General features: G+C 44.1%; 2 protein-coding genes across 3 annotated transcripts in view; one reads left to right on the top strand and one right to left on the bottom strand.

The window, feature by feature from the left end:
* Window positions 1-2,663, bottom strand: part of DTD2 (D-aminoacyl-tRNA deacylase 2) — a 14,013-nt gene extending 11,350 nt beyond the window's left edge. Inside the window, exon 1 of one of the 2 annotated variants that reach the window (XM_069950756.1) lies at window positions 2,562-2,663. The gene's annotated coding sequence lies outside the window, so the exon portion shown is untranslated. Of the gene's footprint in view, window positions 1-2,227; window positions 2,537-2,561 lie in introns of those variants that run through there. The other variant, XM_069950757.1, reaches the window with a different exon arrangement.
* Window positions 2,563-23,099, top strand: NUBPL (NUBP iron-sulfur cluster assembly factor, mitochondrial). The gene is made up of 11 exons (XM_069950754.1): window positions 2,563-2,776; window positions 7,315-7,477; window positions 9,121-9,155; window positions 13,727-13,817; window positions 14,466-14,505; window positions 16,621-16,711; window positions 16,804-16,897; window positions 20,343-20,428; window positions 21,753-21,873; window positions 22,597-22,679; window positions 22,769-23,099. The coding sequence occupies exons 1-11, from the start codon at window positions 2,669-2,671 to the stop codon at window positions 22,820-22,822; spliced, it is 966 nt and encodes a 321-aa protein (XP_069806855.1). The 5' UTR covers window positions 2,563-2,668; the 3' UTR covers window positions 22,823-23,099.

Genomic DNA, 23,099 nt, shown 5'->3' with positions numbered 1-23,099 from the left:
TCCTTCGCGTGGTCCACAAATCGTCCATGAACTCTGGGTATCAGGAGGCGGGATACAAAATTCTTACCTGGTGGTATAGGGTGCCTACCCGCCTACACGCTATATGGCCGCATGTTGACTGTGTGTTGGCGTTGTGGTCTAGAAGATGGCACTCACCTTCATATTTTCTAGATGTGTGGCGTCCTTGTGCCCTTTTTGGGACACGGTTGGCAATCTTATTAGGCAAGTAACTAATTTTTCCTCTAAACTATCGCCTGCATTGTTTCTCTTGCACCATTGTGACATCCCGACCCATAAGTATAAAAAGTCCCTGCTTTGCTTTTTGGTTATGGCTGCCCGTGCATGCATCCCCCTTTTTTGGAAAAAGGCCGGACCCCCTCTGGTGTCTCTTTGGATCTCCAAAGTGAACGACTTGATGCTCATGGAGGATCTTACGTCCTCTCTGATGGATTCTAACAAGAAGTTCACTCAACCTTGGATGGCATGGATGGAGTTCCAGGGCACGGCTGAATACGCTGGTCTTTTAGGAAACCCGGTTTAGACTGCCACTCTGGCCTCTGACTCTGGCCAGCCCTCTCATACCAGACACCGGAGGGAGGGTGGTTTTTGGACAAGGCCCAGGCCTCCTTAACGCCTGCACGATGCTGAGGGAGAGGCATTCCCCTTCCACTGCTCCCCTTTCCTCCTTCCCCCTCTCTCCCTTCTTCTCTTTTTCTTACCCCCCCCCCCCCCCACACACACACACACACACCTAACTTTCCACCCTCCCCTCTTTTTCCCTCCTCGGTTCTCCTTCTTTCTCTCCCCTTTCCCTCCTTCCTTTTCTTTTGGCCCATCTGGCTATACCTTCTTTTTCGTTGGAGTCCAGGGCCTCCCTCCCACTGTTCTCGGGAGCCCTGCTTCTGTTTTTTCTTCCCTACCCATTTACAAATACTGATGGAAGTGGGGGGATCCGGTGACACCTGGTGTGTTATGTTTACAAGCTATTATTTTGCGATGTGTGCATCTCGCCCTGATTTGTTTGTACCATCCTTGTTATGTATGGTTGCACGATCTTTCATATGTACTGATGCTCCGGTGTGTTGTTGTTTTTCCCTGGTTTTTCTCTAAATAAAGAGTTAAAAAAAAAAAAAAAGTTGGATGCCTCCCTAGGGAGTCCTGGAACACACAGCTACAGGCATGCCCACAGCATTCTTTTTTCAACGCTAATTCTTTTCTGCAGAGGGCAACACTGCATTGAATTCAATGCAATGCAATGCCGCCCCCTGTGTTTCGACATTATTAATTTATTGCCCGTTCTTTAGAACGGGCACTAAAATAATGAAGATGCCTATTATTCCTGGATGCTGTTTGCCGAACAGCGTCCGGAAATAATAGCTCTTCACAGCCGTACTTTACATTGTAGTGAATGGTTATTAATTTGTGGGCACATTCAACAGTGCCTGCAATTCAATTGTAAAAAAATATTGTTCTTGCAGAGATACAGCAGTATTGGGTGCAGGAACATGTCAAATGCCACCCGGCAGTGCAACACCGTCCATTGCTATGCTATGCAACGGACAGTGTTTCATGATGTGTGAACATAGCCTTAGGCTGCATCAATGTTTTCCTGGCAGCCCTAGGGCTGCATGCAACTTCTGCTAAATCAAGTGTAAAGTATTCAGATTCAGAGAACTTTGCTGAATCCCAAAAGTTTGACAGGTACCACACCACTGGTAAACTGTGGGGACTGGGAGACGTCGGACTGGCAGCTGAAGGAGATCAGGGGAGATGAGTATACTGTGAGTCTCTTGTGATTAAAGTGACTGTACCACCAGGCCCAGGCTGAAGCACTGGATGCGGGCCAACACACCCTTAGTGGGAAGAAACCCCAGCCCCTCCATGACGTGACTCCATTAGAATCAATGGAACCCTATCATAGAGGGGCGGGGTTTCCTCCCACTAAGGGTGGATCGGCCCGCCTCCAGTGCTTCAGCCTGGGCCTGGTGGTACAGTCACTTTAAAGGAGACAAGCAGACTATGACATTCAGACACAGATTTTCTAAACATGAACCTGGTGCAGATGGGGCAAGGAGGAGTAAATTATAGTAATAAGCTACAAGGACACACAGGATTTTTTTTATAACCTGCCTGAACAATGAGATCGGCCGATCAATAAGCATTTGCTTGTTCACTGGCTGATGGCTGGGCCTACAATCGCCCCATGTAATAGGGCTCTAATACTTACCCCTCTGGCTGCTCCTGTTCCCAGGCCTCACCAGTGGTGGGTACAGTATCACCAGACAGTCCAGATAGGTGGGGGTGCTGGACAAGGAGCTACCTGTGGGTCCAGAATAAGTATAAACATCCTGGGTTTGATGTAGTTTACCACTAAGCATTCACAGCTATCCTATTATTAGCAGTGACCTGCAAACTACAACTCCCAGAATGCTCTACCACCTAGAGCGCTACTAGTAGTGATAATAATTACAACTGACAATACGAGTGAGCATATCATGTAATATAGCCAGATAGAGAATGCTGTATACGTGCACAATACACTGTATATCCGCCGGCTCTACCTGTCACCGGCACGCGCCCTCCGCTCCTTCCGCAGAATGAGAGCGAGGCTTGGAGCGCGCACTTCCGCTACAGCTCTGGAGAGGACTCTCGTTGCTAGGTGACTGTAATGGCGGCCGCCAGGGGCTTGCTACTGCCCGGGCTGAGTGCTGTGCGGGCCAGGACGCTTCTGCTATGGGGAGGGCGAGGTTCGGTCCCTGCAGCTTCCTTCAGCTCGGTGGGTGCCAGAAAGCGACCTTGTTATTGTTGGGAGGGTTCCAAGACACGTGTCTGTGTCTCAGGGTCAAAGTCATGGAAGACAGTGGGACAGAGGAATACTGATGGGTGGCAGAGGAGATGCTGGTATTCCTGCAATAAGGAATTTCAGACTATACCATGGTTTGGCTATTGACCAGGGATGGGGAACCTTCAGCTGTTGCAAAACTACAATTCCCATCATGCCTGGACAGCCAAAGCTTTAGCTTTGGCTGTCCAGGCATGATGGGAATTGTAGTTTTGCATCAGCTGAAGGGCCGAAGGTTCCCCATCCCTGTTATGGACTGTAAGGCTACATGGCAACACGTTGCGCAAGCAAAATATTTCTGCCAGGTGCAATGGCCAAAGCGCAGAAAAGTTGGGAATGGGTTGCGGTTGCATGCAATTTGCATTGAGGTTAGTGGTGGCAAAGTTGTGTGCGAACTGAGACCTAAATTAAGGGATTTTTGCGACCGTTACAGTCACAACATGATGCAACTCACTAATATTATGTGTGATGTTGATTTGTCACATGACCAATGCTGAATGTGACACGCAGATGTCGCACATCAGTGCAGTGTAGCGCGGTTCCTATGTGATTCAGTTTTTTGTTTTTTTTCTGGTCACAGGTTGCGAATCGGATGTGATTTAGCTCCATGCGACATACAGTCAAGTCGCAGCTGTGATGAAGTTGCGTGACAGCAAATTGCACAAAAATTTTTGGTGTAGTGACTTGGATATGATAGGAGATGAACGCCTATGGCTCTATCCATGTTTTCTCGGACCCTTTAGGGCTGCACCCAACTTCTTCAGCATCCGTTAATCAATTGCAGAATGAGCGGAATCGAGCATGCTCAAGTTGCGCTCATCGTTGTAGTACTAGTCAGTACGACAGGTTGTCCATTTGCAAATTGCATTTATGTTATGTAAGCAAAATATGCCTGCCACTGTACAACTTGTGTACAACTCTATTACAGTTGTGATTTGGCTGTAAAAAATTGCAGATGAGCACTTAAGCACTTGCATGCGACTTGCATTGAGATCAAAGACCTGTGCAACCTTTATTTAAAAAAATAGATGGTTTGTGACTGTTGTGTTGCAGTTAGGTCATGTCGCATGCCAAATGCGACATCTACTAACATTACTAACATGACCTTTTAACAAAGCATACGCTTAAAGGGGTAGTCCAGTGAAGATCTTTTTCTTTCAAATCAACTGGTTTCATTTAAAAATTCTCAAGTCTTCCCATACTTATCAGCTGCTGTATGTCCTGCAGAAAGTGGTATATTCTTTCCAGTCTGATACAGTGCTCTCTGCTGACACCTCTCTCTCTGTGACAGGAACTGTCCAGAGCAGAAGCAAATCTGTGTAGAAAACCTCTTCTGCTCTGGACAGTTCCTGTCACAGAGAGAGAGGTGTCAGCAGAGAGCACTGTGTCAGACTGGAAAGAATACATCACTTTCTGCAGGACATACAGCAGCTGATAAGTATGGGAAAAATTGAGATTTTTAAATAGAAGTATAGAAATTACGAATCTGTATAACTCTCTGAAACCAGTTAATTTGAAAGAAAAAGATTTTCATTGGAGTACCCCTTTAAAGTCAAGTGCACAACAACCATGTGAGCTCCAACATCTACTAACATTATGTGCGACACTGCAGTCTTTGACTACATCCTCACATTCTGTTGTTTTTAAGGAGCGTATATGACAGGGGTCCTCAACTGGCGGACCGCAGTCCGACTGCGGAGGCCAGCTGTCTGGACCCCTGCTGTAGCTCAGTAAACCTGTATAATGAGCTGCGCTCTGCACAGTAACTATGAGCGCTCGTACCGAGCGCCCATAGTTACAGTGCAGCAGCACTGACAGAGAGCGAGCCATTGTCACTCCTGTCGCTGCAGCTGTCACAAGAGGCCACTCTCTGTCTCTGGTGCTGGCGCTTGAGTGACATTACTGGAGCGCCAGGACAAGTGAAGAGCGGCCTTGTGACCGTTGATGTGCGCTGAAGAGGAGACGCCTGGACCCAGGTGAGTATAAGTGTTTGTTTTTTTAATGTTATATGCTATATAACTGGGGGAACACACAGCAGGGGTGCTATATACTACTAGGGGAGTGCACAGGAGTCTATATACTACTGGGGGAGCACAGGGGGGGGCTATATACTACTGGAAAGCACAAGAGGGAGTCTATATACTACTGAGGGAGTGCACAGGAGGGCTATATAATACCAAGGAAGCACACAGGAGTCTATATACTACTGGGGGAGCTTAGGGAGGCTATATACTACTGGGGAGCACAAAGCGGGAGTCTATATACTACTGGAGGAGTGCATTCTGGGGATTATACACTACTGGGGAGCACAAAGCGGGGGTCTATATACTACTGGAGGAGCTCACACGGGGGGCTATATACTACTGGGGGAGCGCACACGGGGGGCTATATACTACTGGGGGAGCGCACACGGGGGCTATATACTACTGGGGGAGCGCACACGGGGGCTATATACTACTGGGGGAGCGCACACGGGGGCTATATTCTACTGGGGGAGCGCACACGGGGGCTATATTCTACTGGGGGCAGTCACCCTCTTTGTACCCAATTTCAAAGGGCTGGTGAGAGAGAAAAAAATGTCAGTTTTCCCACTAGTAAGCATCAATTCTGTATGTAAATAGTTCAACAAAGTTTGTGAAAAGTAACAAAACACGTTTCCTACTGATGTTCAGCTCGGACCTTCACCTGACAATAGAAACCCGGTAAGTGGACCCTCACTAAAAGTTGTACCCCTGGTCTATGATGTCTGCAATTTCCCCACAATCCACAAAAACATCTTTATTGTATCCGTGTTTTTTGCAGATGAGCAAAAAAGTGGAAGGTGATAGTTAAATAAGTGAGTGGTTTAAAATGATAGTTAAATAAGTGAGTGGTTTAAAATGATTGCACATCTGTATTTTTTTATGGATTTGCAGATCTCTGCTGCAATTACAGTCTGTACTAGAGCTTGTCCGTAGTTTTATGGATCTATAATCCACAGAAATTACTGACAGTGTAAAGAGCCCAATTGAAATCAATGGGCCCTAAATGTAGCCATAATTGCAGATTTGCTATTACGGACAAAAGTATGGAACGTATGAATGTAGCCTTTGTGTTGTGTGATCAGCCTTTGTGTAGCTCTTAGGCTCCATACACACGTTCCAGAATTTTTCAGGACTGTGTATTATGGCCTCAATTCGCTAAAAATAGATCCATAATCTATATCTTTTTCAGATCTGTCAAAGTGTTTAAGTCACTTGTTAAAAGGCTGCCAGGAGGAGCGACGCCTGTGGCATCAGAATTACAGATCCTTATTTTGCGGCCATTACAGACGATACTTCTATAGCGTTCCCAGATTACAGACGCTCCCATAGACTCTGGATTATGGGCTATTTACAGATCCGTCAAATTGAGCTGGGTTCACTCTGCGTTTTTGCAGAGTTTCTGCAGTTTTTGCAGTTTTCGAGTCGATCCGAACCCGAACGTTAAGTATTTGATTAGCTGGGGCTGCCGAACTTGGATAAAGCTCTAAGGTTGTCTGGAAAACATGGATACAGCCAATGACTATATCCATGATTTCCACATAGCCTTAGGGCTTTATCCAACTTCAGCAGCCACCGCTAATCAAATGCTGAAAGTTCGGGTTCGGGTCGACTCGAGCATGCTTCAGGTTCGCTCATCTCTAATCAGAACGCATTTTTTTTTTTTTTTTTTATTATACACAATAACATGGTCAACCACGTTTTTTTCAAAAAACAGATGCATTTATGTGCATCCGTTTTTCTATTGACTTCCGTTTTGATCCTTTTTTTTTTTTATAATGGAACAACAGATTAACAGATGCACACAAATGCATCAGGTTTTTTTTTTTCATCCGTTTTTTTTTTTTTTTTTTTTTTTTCAAAAAATGGACAAAAAAAATTGCATGAAAAAAAGTCAGTGTGAACCTAGCCTTACGGACATGTGAATAGCAAAATAGGAACAAATAGGTTCTTATTTTTGTCCATAATTGCAGATCCGCAATTCTGTATAAAAGTTCAGTAGTATTCAGAGTATTGCCAGGTCACACAGGTGTCTGTAACTTCACCCTCCTGCCCGATCACCCATCTCCGGTGTGGAGAGGCACTAGTGGAATGTTTCTCTACCTTTGGCTCCAGCTGTTGCAGCCTTTTGCTGTCAGGACTTGATGGGAGTTGTAACTTTGCATCAGCTGGAGGGCCACAGGCTGTGTAACACTACACTGGTGCATGCTGGGAGGCTCAGCCGTTGCGGCACGTTAATGAGGGTGCCAACAATGATCATTTCACAATAAGGAAGTCCTGCCCCATGTCAATCAGGTGATGCATTGTAATCTTGACATGCAGCTATTACTAGCAGAGTAGATCTAAAGCTAATGAAAAGCTACTATAATTTACATATAGTGATATAGATGAGGCTTTTACTTTACAATTTGCTTTTCACTCTATATACTTACCTGTTGTCATTTATTTCAGAATTTTCCTTTAAAGGCAACTGGATCTCATGAAGAAAAGCTGAAGAGTAGGCAGGCGGAGCTGATGTCTCGGGGTTTGCCAAAGCAGAAGCCAATTCCCGGGGTTAAGCACGTCTTGGTGGTTGCATCTGGTAAAGGAGGTGTGGGCAAATCTACCACTGCAGGTATAATAGTAACAACAATATTACAAAGAATATGAGAAAAAGTGCAGTCAGCCGTACAGTTTCTTTGTTGCGGTTGCTGCAGGAGAAACGGCTCAGTTAAATAATAAAATGTGTCTGCCAATGTCGCTTATTGGTATGGCCCTTTTACACAGGGACACGATAATGAGCGCTAAACTTGATGATTGCTGCACGTTCAATGAGCCGTCACATGGCTCAATCAACCACAGGCCAGCTGCACTTATTTGTGTGTTGTTCCTGCGTGGGCCAAGGCCATGATACATTACACAACAACGTGATAAATCTGACAATTGATATTAGGGCCAGGGAAAATACAAGCTATAAAAGTAGCCTGAAAATGGTATAACTGATACCTTCCCCTCTGGGTGTAAGGCCAGCTCCATACAGGCTTTTTGGCACATGCACACGTGCCCATTCTTTTAGTGGGAATATACATATTTTTTGCGCACACATTTAAAATGCCAGAATAAGTTACATGTGATTTGTTTTAGAGCAGGGGTGTCAAACCCAGGCCCTCCAGCTGTTGCAAAACTACAATTCCCATCATGCCTGGAGAGCCAAAGCTTTAGCTTCGGCTGTCCAGGCATGATGGGAATTGTAGTTTTACAACAGCTGGAGGGCCGAAGGTTCCCCATCCCTGGTTTGTAGCCACACCACGTATACGCTAAAAATTCCTTATTTGACACCCCTGTTCTAGAGTATTTCTCAGGCATACTTGTTGAAGATGCTGATTGGCCTCATTGTGGCTAAGGGCCGTATTACATGGCCTGAACTTTGCAGTAAGTGATCACTTACAGAGCCTATTAGATGACTCAATTATCGTGCAGCAAGGGCTGCACAGATATCGCTAGCAATGTCTATGCAGCCCTTGACTTAAAGGTGTAAAATAATAAACATGTACTTACCTGTCAACACTCCCCCGGTGTGCTCCAGCCACGACAGTAGAATTCCCTGCTCACCGTAGCCACCGCTGACACTTCTGATACTGTCTCTGCACTGACAGGCGGGCCAGTGATTGGCTGAGCGAGCTGTCACTTCTGAGACGAGTTCGTCTGGGAAGTGGAGGTGGCTGCGATCAGCGGAGGACATCGGCCGTGGGAGGACACAAGGAGAGCATGGAGAGGTAGGCATAGGCTCATACTGAAAGTTGGCTAATGCTGGACAACCCCTTTGATCCCAAATAAGGCAGATCTCACTCCACATAATATACCAAGCGATCAGCTGATGAGTTATCAATCACTTGATCATCAGTTCATTGCTGGCTTTAAACCTTAATTGAATTTAGTCTGGCGCACGTCTCTCCATGGAAGAGATGCCTGGCTGATGGCTGATTAAAGGAAAGGGCTACATGAGTATCATCTGATAGGCTTTGTAAGCGAGCGCTGATCTAATAGACCACCGCTCTCTCACCCTACAGGTGGGGCCGTTTATTACAGCCTATAGGAGGCTTCCACACATTCAATGGCCGTTCTGCTAAAGTAGGATGACTTTTAGTTCCAGTGTATGACCAGTCTAAAATGAACAAAAAAAAACAAACATTGGTGTATAATCTCTTTGCATGCTGCTTTATCTAATAAGTGTATTTTTCTGCCGGCAACTTCATACATCTGTTTTCTTTTCAACAGTGAATCTGGCGTTGGGAATTGCAGCAAGTGATCATGTAAGTTAATATCCAGCTTATAGAATACAGGTTGTCAGAAATGCTGCAAGACGACCTGGTGAGATTCCTGTGGTTTGCCCGAGGATCTGTCAGCAGACTATAAACTGCAATTTATTGCATCCCGATAGGTAGCTAGAAAACTGAGTGAAATGTGAGTTTCCGTGATCATGCCTCATAAAAAGATAACGCTCACAGCTAATGGGAGCCATTTATGTAGTGGTGGGTAATTCCTTCTAATAAATATATATATATATATATATATATATATATATATATATATATATATAATTAAAAAAAGAAGGTAAGAGGCGGCACTCCAAGCTTAAAGTGAACAAAACGTGGTTTAAAGGGAACCTGTCACCCCCCGTGCCAGGCTCCCGACCCCCCGTTAGAGCCCCCTATACTCACCTGATCCCGCCGGGTCCCGCTTCTGGATCCGGTCGGGTGACGGAGATCTCAGCCGCTGCAGCCCGGCGCGCGCGCTGAGAGATGAGTCCAGCGCTCCGTCATTCTCTATGAGCGTTGGACTCATCTCTCAGCGCGCGCGCCGGGCTGCAGCGGCTGAGATCTCCGTCACCCGACCGGATCCAGAAGCGGGATCAGGTGAGTATAGGGGGCTCTAACGGGGGGTCGGGAGCCTGTCACCCCGGCACGGGGGGTGACAGGTTCCCTTTAAGTTTATTCACCCAGTATGCAACGTTTCAATCTACTCAATGAGATCTTTGTCAAGCACAGAAGTGAGCAATAAGGGTCTGGTATATAACATGCCATAGGACAGCCCACTAATGAAGTGACATCATATAAATCAATAGTGTAAACAAATGTACAAAATACATAAATATGTGATATACAGTGACAAACATAGCCAAGTGTTATGTGCACATAATAAAATGCATGATTATATTGACCGATCATAGTTAGAGCATTCTGATCCCTCATAAAACAGTCCATAACATCATCTGATGGTTTTCTTGTTAATGGAGGGGGCCGGACTCACCAAAATCATAGCAAGCCGCTGCTCCCTCACGTTGTCTTTCACCGTCGTACGCTCGTTTGTACACAAGTCGACTGCGCATGCGTGAAGGAGCGCACCAATGGGGGGATCGTGGGAGTGGCATAATGTCCGATGGACCAATCGTGGTATGGAGACGTCATCAAGTCCAACAGACCAATCGGAACAGTTGTAGGAGGTCCATAGTGTCCAATGTACATAGAACAGATAGCTCCTGCGGTCTGACGACATAATATCCCTCGCCGCCATCTTTGAGGTTGGCGAGATGTCCGGGCAGCACGGAAACAATCGTCCCACCGGTATGGTATCCAAGATTTTGACGCCTGCGCACCGCACTCCATCTTTGCGCCATCTTTGACATGGGAAAATAGCCCATACTTGCTTCTAGCGGCATTAACATAATTACCCGGGGGTCCAAGGTACTCCATCTCGGGTTCTTTCTAGGTCGTCCCAGGCTGGTTGATCCTCTGGCGATCTGCTCTGCCATATCAAGAGGTCTCCCAAATAAATTAGCCAAGTGAGCCGCATCTTATAGGGGAACATCCATGCATATAATTGTCCTCAATGGAAATATACATCGGTCGTCACGGCACTCCATAATCCCCACTTAAATAAAAATAATAAAAAACTATATGGTGGTGAGTCGTTGGCCGAACTCCATTAACAGATCTGCAAAACAGAAAACAATGAGTGAATATCAAATCATAAATATCGGTCCTAAAATGTGCCATAAGTGAACCTACAAAATTTAGGGATATATACAAAATAAGAAGATGTCAAATTCCTTTACCAAGTCGGAGGGTAGCATATTTGAGAGGAATAGGGCAAGGTCTACATAACTGCCTTCAATGAAAAATCAATATTCAGACCAACAGGTTGTAAAGAGTTCAACTTAGCTATCCAATACGCCTCTCTTTGTTTAAGCTATATATATATATATATATATATATATATATATATATACACACACTCACCGGGCACTTTATTAGGTACACCTGTCCAACTGCACGTTACCACTTAATTTCTAATCAGCCAATCACATGGCGGCAACTCAGTGCATTTAGGCATGTAGACATGGTCAAGACAATCTCCTGCAGTTCAAACCGAGCATCAGTATGGGGAAGAAAGGTGATTTGAGGGCCTTTGAATGTGGCATGGTTGTTGGTGCCAGAAGGGCTGGTCTGAGTATTTCAGAAACTGCTGATCTACTGGGATTTTCATGCACAACCATCTCTAGGGTTTACAGAGAATGGTCCGAAAAATAAAAAACATCCAGTGAGCGGCAGTTCTGTGGGCGGAAATGCCTTGTTGATGCCAGAGGTCAGAGGAGAATGGGCAGACTGGTTTGAGCTGATAGAAAGGCAACGGTGACTCAAATAGCCAACCGTTACAACCAAGGTAGGCAGAAGAGCATCTCTGAACGCACAGTACATCGAACTTTGAGGCAGATGGGCTACAGCAGCAGAAGACCACACCGGGTGCCACTCCTTTCAGCTAAGAACAGGAAACTGAGGCTACAATCTGCACAAGCTCATCGAAATTGGACAGTAGAAGAGTGGAAAAAATGTTGCTTGGTCTGATGAGTCTCGATTTTTGCTGCGATATTCGGATGGTAGGGTCAGAATTTGGCGTCAACAACATGAAAGCATGGATCCATCCTGCCTTGTATCAACGGTTCAGGCTGGTGGTGGTGGTGTCATGGTGTGGGGAATATTTTCTTGGCACTCTTTGGGCCCCTTGGTACCAATTGAGCATCGTTGCAACGCCACAGCCTACCTGAGTATTGTTGCTGACCATGTCCATCCCTTTATGACCACAATGTACCCAACATCTGATGGCTACTTTCAGCAGGATAATGCGCCATGTCATAAAGCTAGAATCATCTCAGACTGGTTTCTTGAACATGACAATGAGTTCACTGTACTCAAATGGCCTCCACAGTCACCAGACCTCAATCCAATAGAGAATCTTTGGGATGTGGTGGAATGGGAGATTCGCATCATGGATGTGCAGCCGACAAATCTGCGGCAACTGTGTGATGCCATCATGTCAATATGGACCAAAATCTCTGAGGAATCCTTCCAGCACCTTGTTGAATCTATGCCACGAAGAATTGAGGCAGTTCTGAAGGCAAAAGGGGGTCCAACCCGTTACTAGCATGGTGTACCTAATAAAGTGGCCGGTGAGTGTATATGTGTGTATATATATATATATATGCGCAATATGACAGGTCTGGAAGTGTGTGTGTGTATATATATATATATATATATATATATATATATATATATATATATATATATATATATATATATATACATAAGTAAAGATATAGGGCTGGACGGCACTGTGTGGCTCTGTGGCTCAGGTGGGTGCTTCAACCTCAGTGGACGGACTCCAAGACCACCTTGATAATGAAATAAACCGAGAAGAGGCAGCACTCCAATATTCGGTGAAAAACGGAAGATAATTTATTCACCCATCAATGTGCAACGTTTCAATCTCCCAATGAGATCTTTTTCAAGCAACTTGCTTGAAAAAGATCTCATTGGGAGATCGAAACGTTGCACATTGATGGGTGAATAAATTATCTTCCGTTTTTCACCGAATATTGGAGTGCTGCCTCTTCTCGGTTTATTATATATATATATATATATATATATATATATATATATATATATATATATATATAAAAATATTATACACTTCTAGACCTGTCATATTTATATTACTGGAATCAATATTGCCAGCTACAACCCAATGTGTTTAATCCCGGTGTAATTGCATATTATTGGCAGATACAGAAGGAGGAAGGTGACTTGTTCTGTACCTTCTCCCAACTGTCTAGTTACATGGCTGATGTGGCATAGTAAGCCGGCTTCAAGATGCGTTCCGGCGTCCAAATTAAAGCTCCAATTATTATGAACAGTACCATTCAAATAAATGGGATCAGTTCATTTGGAGCCGGACCGCCTGATATACGTATGTGAAGTGGGCCTTACTAAAAGTATCTCTTGCTTTGGAGGACTAGTCCTGTTCCTAAATTACATGGACAACATATGTATAATGTAAATTTGAGGGGAGGTCACTGTTTCAGCAGGTGCTCACTATGATTAGTCATGATGATTAGTCATACAGGCCTTTAAGTATTTTCTGTTATCCGTTATCTTGAGTCCAGCAGCGTATTTCTTATTCCAATTCGAAGTTCTGGTCCTGAGAAATTTGCCAAGATACTAAAAGGTCTGTACAGACCACATCAATTTGACATGTCACATGGTTAGAAAGGTCAGGGAGTGATTGAAAGAGCATAACAAAGATCTGCAAATTTTATCCTGGCCCCCTAATTTCTCTGATTTGAACCCAATTGAGTATCTATGGGAGCTCCTGACTAAAACCCTTTTACATTGCAATGTAGAGCATTGTAGACATTCCTCAATGAATTATGGGCGTCTTCCAGGAACACTTACATTAGCATTTACTGCTTTGTAGCTTCTTACGTTCTTATGTATGAGTGCTGTATATTATAAAGCATAAGGTAATGCTGTTATATCTATAAATCAAGGTAAAAGCTGTGGGTCTACTGGATGCTGATGTGTATGGACCGTCAATTCCTCGCATGATGAATCTGAAAGGGAATCCTGAGGTGTCAGACAGTAAGTGTTATCCTTTCAAACTGTTTTTACCATTATAACATATACCTAGCTAAAACGTTGTTTTTTGGAGCAAGGGTTGTTAGTGTGGGTGCTGAAAAGCTGATTAGCAAGGGTTTGGGTATTCGCTTCCATACAGATCAGTCTGTTTTAAACAGAAAACCCCTTTAAACAGGTACTTTCAAGTCATCTGGTGTCAGAAAGTTATACAGACTTGTAAATTACTTCTAATTAAAATTCTCAAGTCTTCCAGTACTTATCAGCTGCTGCATGTCCTGTCGGAAGTGGTGTATTCTTTCCAGTCTGACACAGTGCTCTCTGCTGCCACCCCTGTCTGTAACAGGAACTGTCCAGAGCAGTAGCAAATCCCCATAGAAAACCTCCTGCTCTGGACAGTTCCCGTTATGGACAGAGGTGGCAGCAGAGAGCACTTTGTCAGAATGGAAAACACACCACTTCCTGCTGCACATACAGCAGCTGATAAGTACTGGGAGACTTGAGATTTTTAAATTAAAAGTAATTTACAAAACTGTATAACTTTCTGACACCAGTTGATTTGAAAATAATTTTTTTTCACCAGAGTACCCTTTTAAGTTCATTTATAAGCACAGAAGAAAATATCTCAAAACAGTTTTTTCCCCCTCTCTCCAGGGAATTTGATGATTCCTCTTGTCAACTATGGAATTCAATGGTAAGACACATTATGTAATAAAATGTTCGTTAGCTTTAATACATAACAGATTAAAGCAAATCTGCCCTAGAAGACCACCTTCAGCTTCGTCATGTAAAACTACTGTTCATATTGTTAGACAGTGAGACATCATTCCTTGCTAAACCCTTTTTTTTTTTTCTTTTTTTTTTTGTAATGTGACAAATCTTTGAGAATGAAAAATAATCTGTCACCATACAAACTTCCTGTAATAGCCAAGGAGGTGAAAATATTGTTCTCATTCTGTAACGTTCATCTTTGATTGTATTTGAGTCCCCCACAGTAAGCCCCCATGTTGTCATTGCTTTAGTGTACAATACCTACGCAGATGGATTCTTTACATGGATTCTTTACATAACTACATACATACATACATACATACATACATACATACATACACACACACACACACACACACACACACACACACACACACACACATATACACTCACCGGCCACTTTATTAGGTACACCATGCTAGTAACGGGTTGGACCCCCTTTTGCCTTCAGAACTGCCTCAATTCTTGGTGGCATAGATACAACAAGGTGCTGGAAGCATTCCTCAGAGATTTTGGTCCATATTGACATGATGGCATCACACAGTTGCAGCAGATTTGTCGGCTGCACATCCATGATGCCAATCTCCCGTTCCACCACATCCCAAAGATGCTCTATTGGATTGAGATCTGGTGACTGTGGAGGCCATTTGAGTACAGTGAACTCATTGTCATGTTCAAGAAACCAGTCTGAGATGATTCTAGCTTTATGACATGGCGCATTATCCTGCTGAAAGTAGCCATCAGATGTTGGGTACATTGTGGTCATAAAGGGATGGACATGGTCAGCAACAATACTCAGGTAGGCTGTGGCGTTGCAACGATGCTCAATTGGTACCAAGGGGCCCAAAGAGTGCCAAGAAAATATTCCCCACACCATGACACCACCACCACCAGCCTGAACCGTTGATACAAGGCAGGATGGATCCATGCTTTCATGTTGTTGACGCCAAATTCTGACCCTACCATCTGAATGTCGCAGCAGAAATCGAGACGACTCAGACCAGGCAACGTTTTTTCCAATTATCTACTGTCCAATTTTGATGAGCTTGTGCAAATTGTAGCCTCAGTTTCCTGTTCTTAGCTGAAAGGAGTGGCACCCGGTGTGGTCTTCTGCTGCTGTAGCCCATCTGCCTCAAAGTTGGCCGTACTGTGCGTTCAGAGATGCTCTTCTGCCTACCTTGGGTGTAACGGTTAGCTATTTGAGTCACTGTTGCCTTTCTATCAGCTCGAACCAGTCTGCCCATTCTCCTCTGACCTCTGGCATCAACAAGGCATTTCCGCCCACAGAACTGCCGCTCACTAGATGTTTTTTCTTTTTCGGACCATTCTCTGTAAACCCTAGAGATGGTTGTGTGTGAAAATCCCAGTAGATCAGCAGTTTCTGAAATACTCAGACCAGCCCTTCTGGCACCAACAACCATGCCACGTTCAAAGGCACTCAAATCACCTTTCTTCCCCATACTGATGCTCGGTTTGAACTGCAGGAGATTGTCTTGACCATGTCTACATGCCTAAATGCACTGAGTTGCCGCCATGTGATTGGCTGATTAGAAATTAAGTGGTAACGTGCAGTTGGACAGGTGTACCTAATAAAGTGGCCGGTGAGTGTATATTGAAGAGAGAGATTACATGTTGAGTTGTGAATAAACGTAATGATTCATTGGCTTCAATAAGAACACAATAAATCATGGTCGTGCATTGGAGGAACAGTCGCCCTCAATATGATGTTATCAGACGCAAACACACAAAGCGAGTCAGAGATTTATTACTGGACGCACACACAGGCTGATTCATTGACTTTATGACTCTGTTCACATCTGCTTCACTGATTCCCTTACATTTGATGCAAAAAATAGCACGGCGCATATGCTTGTGGGTTTGTTTGTTTTTTTGAGACTTTATAGATCCCCTATAAGTCACTGGAATCTGTCATTGTTGGTGTCCATAGTATGATGGATCCAATAACAGAACACAAAAATAGAGTAAACACAGGCAATGAATGAGCACCGTCCAATGATGCTTCTATGTTTTGTGCCAGCATGTCCATGGGTTTCCTTGTGGAAGAGACTGCTCCAGTAGTGTGGAGAGGGTTAATGGTCATGTCAGCAATTGAGCGATTACTAAGACAGGTGGGTTAAGAAAAAAAAGATGTCACCCCTATTGTTATGTTATTGTTAGACTGGTATGTTAATTATGATACCTTACTTATGTCTTTGAGCAGGTAGATTGGGGGGAGCTGGATTACCTGGTTATAGACATGCCACCCGGTACTGGAGATGTGCAGCTGTCAATCTCTCAGAACGTCCCGATCTCTGGTATGGGTAAAACTTAATATGACATGCTTAGCTGTGTCCTGTCTACATCTTAGTTCTTTATTAAAAATTATCTGTCAGCTATCCTGAGATATCTGGTTTTGCTATTACTTGCATTCCCTATGAGCAAAAACACCACTTCTGTAGCACTTAGAACTCTGCATTGTGCCATTCCTGTGGTATTACTCCTGGAAATGCATGCATAAATTGACAAACAGTTGCTACTATTCCCCTTGCCAATTGAGTGTGTTCCTGTCTAGTCTTAAGCAGACTGACCAGTAATGACTGTGTTAAGGGTGGGTTCACACTACGGAATCTGCGCGGATAAGTGCCAGTGGATTCCGTCACTCGTACCCGCTTACGGCGGCGCGCATCTCTGCCTGTCCTGTAGACTCAATTCAATGGGTGGGTGGATTCCACCGTCCACCAAAAGAATTGACGTGTCAATTCTTTCGGTGGACAGCGGAATCGGCCTGGCCGTAGAATGGTGTCTATGGCACGGTTGGATGTGCGCACTGCAATGAGCTTATTACTAGAATGAGTAGAGAAAAGCAGACAGCTGAGTGCTTTTAGTTAGACTCCATAGTCCAAGGAGCTCATCTCCCTCAGTAAGACAGATAAGACGGTGAGCTGGGAGCAAAACACTTAGGCTGCCTTTACACAGAGATTTATCTGACAGATTTTTGAAGCCAAAGCCAGGAATGGATTTGAAAAGAGGAGAAATCTCAGTCTTTCTTTATGACCTGTTCCCTGTTGATAATCTGTTCCTGGCTTTGCATTCAAAAATCAGTCAGATAAATCTCTCTGGGGGACATTTATCAAGAGGTTTGCACCTAATTTTCAGTAAATAATTGCATTTTTCACACATTTTTGGTCTAAGTTCTATTTTCGACAGGTGAATATTTTTTAGAGGCGACATTTTTTTTAATCTGCCTGTTTTAAGTATTCACCCAAAAGTTCGCATAATCCGTGATTAGCGCCCAATTTATCATTTGTGACTTTTTAAAAAGTCGCATAAACAGGCGCAAGCTTACGTCTGGTCAGAACCAGGTGAATAAAACTGCGCAATTTTTTCATAGTTGCGCCTTTTTTGCGCCTTTTTCTTTAGATGCATTTACTTTGGCAGTGCTATATTTTATGTATTCAATCACAAGATATTAGAACAAAATACACACCAATCCCCATTAGAATAGTTGCACTTTAGTAAATGTCCCTATGCTTTCCCGCACACCTCCCCCAGCACTGTCTAATAATTGTGGGGCTCTGAGCACCCAGACTCCCGCTGATTAAAACGTTTTTTTAAACGATGGTTACCAGTCACATTAGTTTTGCAGCTGCCACTAAAATCCTTGGTGGTGTGACCGCATTCTGAGCACTGGCCACAGTTAAAACAAGACTTGAGCCATTTTGTTTATATCTTATCTTTAGCCCCGGTGAGTGATTTTTCATTATACCACAAATTGCAAAAGGCAGTAAGCCACACGTCTATGGAAGCATTACTCTTACTTACTCCTTTTGCAGGAAAGATATAGACATTCGATGGCTGTCGGCCAGTCAGTCTGTTGGCAGTCGGCTCTCAGCTTCCATGCCCTCATTATCAAGCATGCTTGGCTAAATATGTGAGTCAGTTCAGTAAAAAGTGAGGAAATAAACATGTTGCCGATTCCTCTGGCGCCTCTTTATCTACTGGAGAAATTGTATGAATATGTAGAAAAACTTGCAGCCGATACCGCTAATGTGGTAATGCAACTGGATGCAACTTAACATATCTTTGTAGGTTTGTCTGGAAAAAAAAATACCTATATATATAAAAGTGTGTGTATACACAACCGGCACTTCAGATCATGTGCTCACCGTTTAGTAAGGAAAAAGAATTTTGCTTCAGAAAGTCACTACGCTATGCGGATCACTCTATAAACATTTAATATGTCTCCTTTGGTTTCAACAATTCTATTAATTTGCAAAACTATCTTTTCCACCACAGGTTTTCCTCACAATGAGTCAGCCATAATTGCTAACGTTTGTTGTCCTCCATAGATCTGATAAGGGTCTGTCATGGCAGACGTGGTCCTTTATAAGCGAATGTACCATCAGGTACATCGCTATGTGTTTTTTACAGACCGGTCTGTCCCCGAGCACCAGTCGGGCATCATGCACTGGGGTTGGGCCCGCTGGCCCCCATTGTGACAAAATCCCCTCCCCTCTGTGATGCGGCTCCATTAGAATCAATGGAGCAGCGTCACACTGGGGGCCAGCGGGTCTGCCCCCAGTGCTTCTTGCCAGGCCAGTGCTCGGGAATAGACTGGCGACGTGCACAGGAATTCCCTGGTACTTTACAAAAAGGACTGTGCCACTAGCAGCCCTGCACCGCACCACCGAAGAGAAAGTGACTCAGCTGTTAAAGGTTGCACACCCAATAGTAATATGCAAATAAGTAAATCTTTATTAATACACTAACAACAAAGAGTTGTTCAGGACCAGCTGTTGGCACCCCAACATAACATATATTTTAATACATGCTGTGCCCACTACTGTCATACATCTGTTTAAACTAGCAACCCCGCACTGGCGCCGTTTAGCTAATATAAAAAGACCCTTAACGATGTACCTGATGGCACTTTAAAGAAGAAGTCCCACGAAAACGAAAAATGGCAGGCAGGGGTGGGGGGAACAAAAAAACTATTTAACTCACCCCTCCTCGTGCCTCATAGCACCACTCTAGGGTCCCGTACACAGCAGCTGGGTTCCTGCAGCTCTCTTACCTGCAACGTCACGTCACCGGCTGAGTGATTCACCCGCTAAGCCAGTCAGTAACTAGGGCAGGGCGCCTCCTGACTGGCTGGGCAGACAATCGCTCAGCCAAGCCGTGACGTTGCAGCTGGAAGAGCTGGGTACATGACATACCTGGTTTCCACCTAAGGGGATGACAGCCGTCTCCTGTGAACGGGACCCAGGAGAGGCGCTACGGTGGTTCAGGGAGGGGCAAGTTCACTTGTTAGTTTTTTTCTCTCACCCCCCTGCCTTCCGATATTAGTTTCGTGGGACTTCCACTTTAGAAAGCCCCATTACTAGAAGTCACATGGGATGAGATTGGGGGTTGCCAATTAACAGCCTATAATCCGTACATCTGTAAACTGCTAAGTTTATGCAAATGGAATACCGCTGCAGCGCCACCCATCGGTTTTTGGAACTTTAATAAATTGCCAGTGCATTGTTTGATTTTTTTTTTTCTCATTTGGAGCAGCACAAGAGGGGAAATGTAATTTCGCAAACTATATTTTTGTTGTCTTAAGAGTTTTAGGCATTGCGTATCATTCGTGTACATGATTACTTCCCCACCCGTGGCCTGTAGTGTTGGTCATTCCATGTTCTCGGCAGGAGGCAGTGGGAGCAGGCTCATTCCAGACAGTGAGTGGGAGCAGAGTAACTCAATGATTCATCTTCCCAGGGGCTGTGATAGTCTCCACTCCTCAGGATATCGCATTGCTGGATGCTCGCAGAGGGGCTGAAATGTTTCAGAAAGTCGGCGTGCCTGTAAGTTCCCATTCTGTTACATCTAGCTCATCTTTTCCATATCATAGAAAAAGAAAATGGGTGGATTTTTCAGTCCTGTATGAACATACCCTTACAGCAAAAACAGCTTCCAACTACTTTCTGAAATGCAAACTTATAATTTTACTGCTTTTCCATCTAATCCTATAGGACAGTCTTGTCAAACTCCGGCCCGCGGGCCAAATCTGGCCCGTGGTGCCATTATTTTTGGCCCACCAGGCAATTCAGAGTTTTAATTACATATGGCCCACCATGGCTACTACATAAGAGACTATGTGCAGGGCTGGCTACTACATAAGACTATTGTGGAGGGCTGGCTACTACATAAGACTATTGTGGAGGGCTGGCTACTACATAAGACTATTGTGGAGGGCTGGCTACTATATGAGACTACTGGGGAGGGCTGGCTACTATATAAGAGACTATCGGCAAGGACTGGCTACTATATATAAGAGCCTATGGGGGAGGGCTGGCTACTATATGAGACTATGAGGGAGGGCTGGCTACTATTTAAGAGACTATGGGGGAGGACTGGCTATTATAAGACTTAGGGAGGGCTGGCTACTATATGAGACTATTCGGGAGGGCTGGCTACTAAATAAGACTATTGGGAAGGGCTGGCTACTAATTGGGCACTATTGGAAGGGCTGGCTGATATGTGGGGCAATTTTTGGGGGACTGGATATTATATGGGTTAGGGTTTAATCATGTCATAGCAATTTATCATGTCATGTCATTAATCATAGTAAACGTGGCTGGGAGACGCACACTACTGACAGTGGCAGGAACAATGCACGCTGCTCTGACAGTGACAGCACCGTGGCATTCGCACTTCAATAATTGGCCCGCGACTTTGTCCAATTTTTTAAATTTGGCCCAATGTGTATTTGAGTTTGACACCCCTGCTATAGGAAACAACTGAGTGTATTTCTGAATACTGACATATGTTTTAGTTCTTAGTAGCCATAGATTATGTTATTAAGATGACATGCAAAATTGGAACTCTGCCCAAAAGCTGAAAACGTGAAATTTTTACTTGCTTCAGAGGCTTCTCTCCCTCCTGGTTTCTGCAATCTTTTCTCCTGACAAGGGGACAGGTCTGTCAGCCGACATCTCTATTGCTTTGCTTGTTACTACAAGTTACTAATGGAAATAAATGCTGCAGAGCAGCCACCAGGGGGGAGATGAGACCCCTCCGAAGCTTTAATTTATAGTAGATGATAACTAGAAACTACACCCTAAGATAAGAATGGAGTCCCTTATGTGTTGGTTATATTACACTAAACATATATCTTTATCTTGACAGGTTCTGGGTGTAGTGCAGAACATGAGTGTCTTTCGTTGTCCGAAATGTGACCATGAGACCCATATTTTTGGAGCAGATGGGGCGAGGCAACTTGCTGCTACTATGGGACTTGACATTTTAGGTACAAAGCTTCCACCCCCAAATCGCCAGCTATTGCCCTTATTGCAGTGTCCTCTTGTTGAAGTTGTAACACAACTGCATTATACTTAAAGGGGTACTCCGAATAAAATAAATAGTTTTCTGTTCAACAAGTGTCAGAAAGTTATACAGATTTGTCAATTACTTCTATTTAAAATCTTAAGTCTTCCTGTACTTATCAGCTGCTATATGCCCTGCATACCTGAGCATACCTGCTCTCTGTTGCAAATGTCCAAAATAGGAGATGTTTTCTTTGGGGATTTGCTGCTGCTCCGGACAGTTCCTGCCACAGACAGAGGTGGCAGCAGAGAGCACTGTGTCAGACTGGAAAGAATACACAACTTCCTGCAGGACATACAGCAGCTGATAAGTACTGGAAGACTGGAGAGTTTTAAATAGAAGTAATTTACAAATCCTTATAACTTTCTGATACCAGTTGATGTGGAAACCCTTTTTTTTCCTGGAGAGAAGGATCAGGCATCTTGGTCTTAACTGGACAATCTTTTTGTTCTTGTGGAGATAAAGAGCTACAAAGCAATTAGACAGTGGCTCACTCCCCCACCCTCCTTTGATAACACATGCAACTCCTCTTTGTCCTAACCCTTCCTTCCAGGGGAGGTAAGCCGACCTCAGAGGAGCTTAGCAGTAGCTTTTCCCCATTGAGAAGGTTACATGCAATGCATTCAACTTTGTTGTGTATACGCAGGTGATATCCCTCTGCATATTAATATTAGAGAAACCTGTGACTTGGGCAGGCCGGTAGTTGTATCTGATCCAGAGAGCAATGAGGTATGTACTTCTGTAGAAAATTGTATCCATTTGTTATTTGTGTGTAACATTGTTATTTATTTATGAGGTTTTATATATATATGTTTCAGGCTAAGGCCTATGTGGATATTGCGCAACGAATAATAAGAAAGATCTCCAAATGATGGTCGAATGTTCACCGAAACAAAACATTCTTTGTGAAGGCAACAGGGAAGAAAGATCTGACAGGCAGCCGGCAGACAAGAAGCTACATGTAGCAGGTGAAGGCCAGGACAGAAGATGAATGTACAATGAATACTAAACCAAGAAGGTGTGCAGGAAACATAGTGGCTTTATTCTGCTGTTAGACCTACAAGTTATATATTCCTTCATGGCATATTTATACTGTATTTATGTGTATATATATTTTTTATGCAATTGCAAGTTGGCCAAATTAAAGTA

The sequence above is a fragment of the Dendropsophus ebraccatus genome, chromosome 13 (assembly GCF_027789765.1).
Source record: "Dendropsophus ebraccatus isolate aDenEbr1 chromosome 13, aDenEbr1.pat, whole genome shotgun sequence".
Classification (NCBI taxonomy): Eukaryota; Metazoa; Chordata; class Amphibia; order Anura; family Hylidae; genus Dendropsophus; species Dendropsophus ebraccatus.
This window is presented reverse-complemented; position numbering and strand designations above follow the sequence as displayed.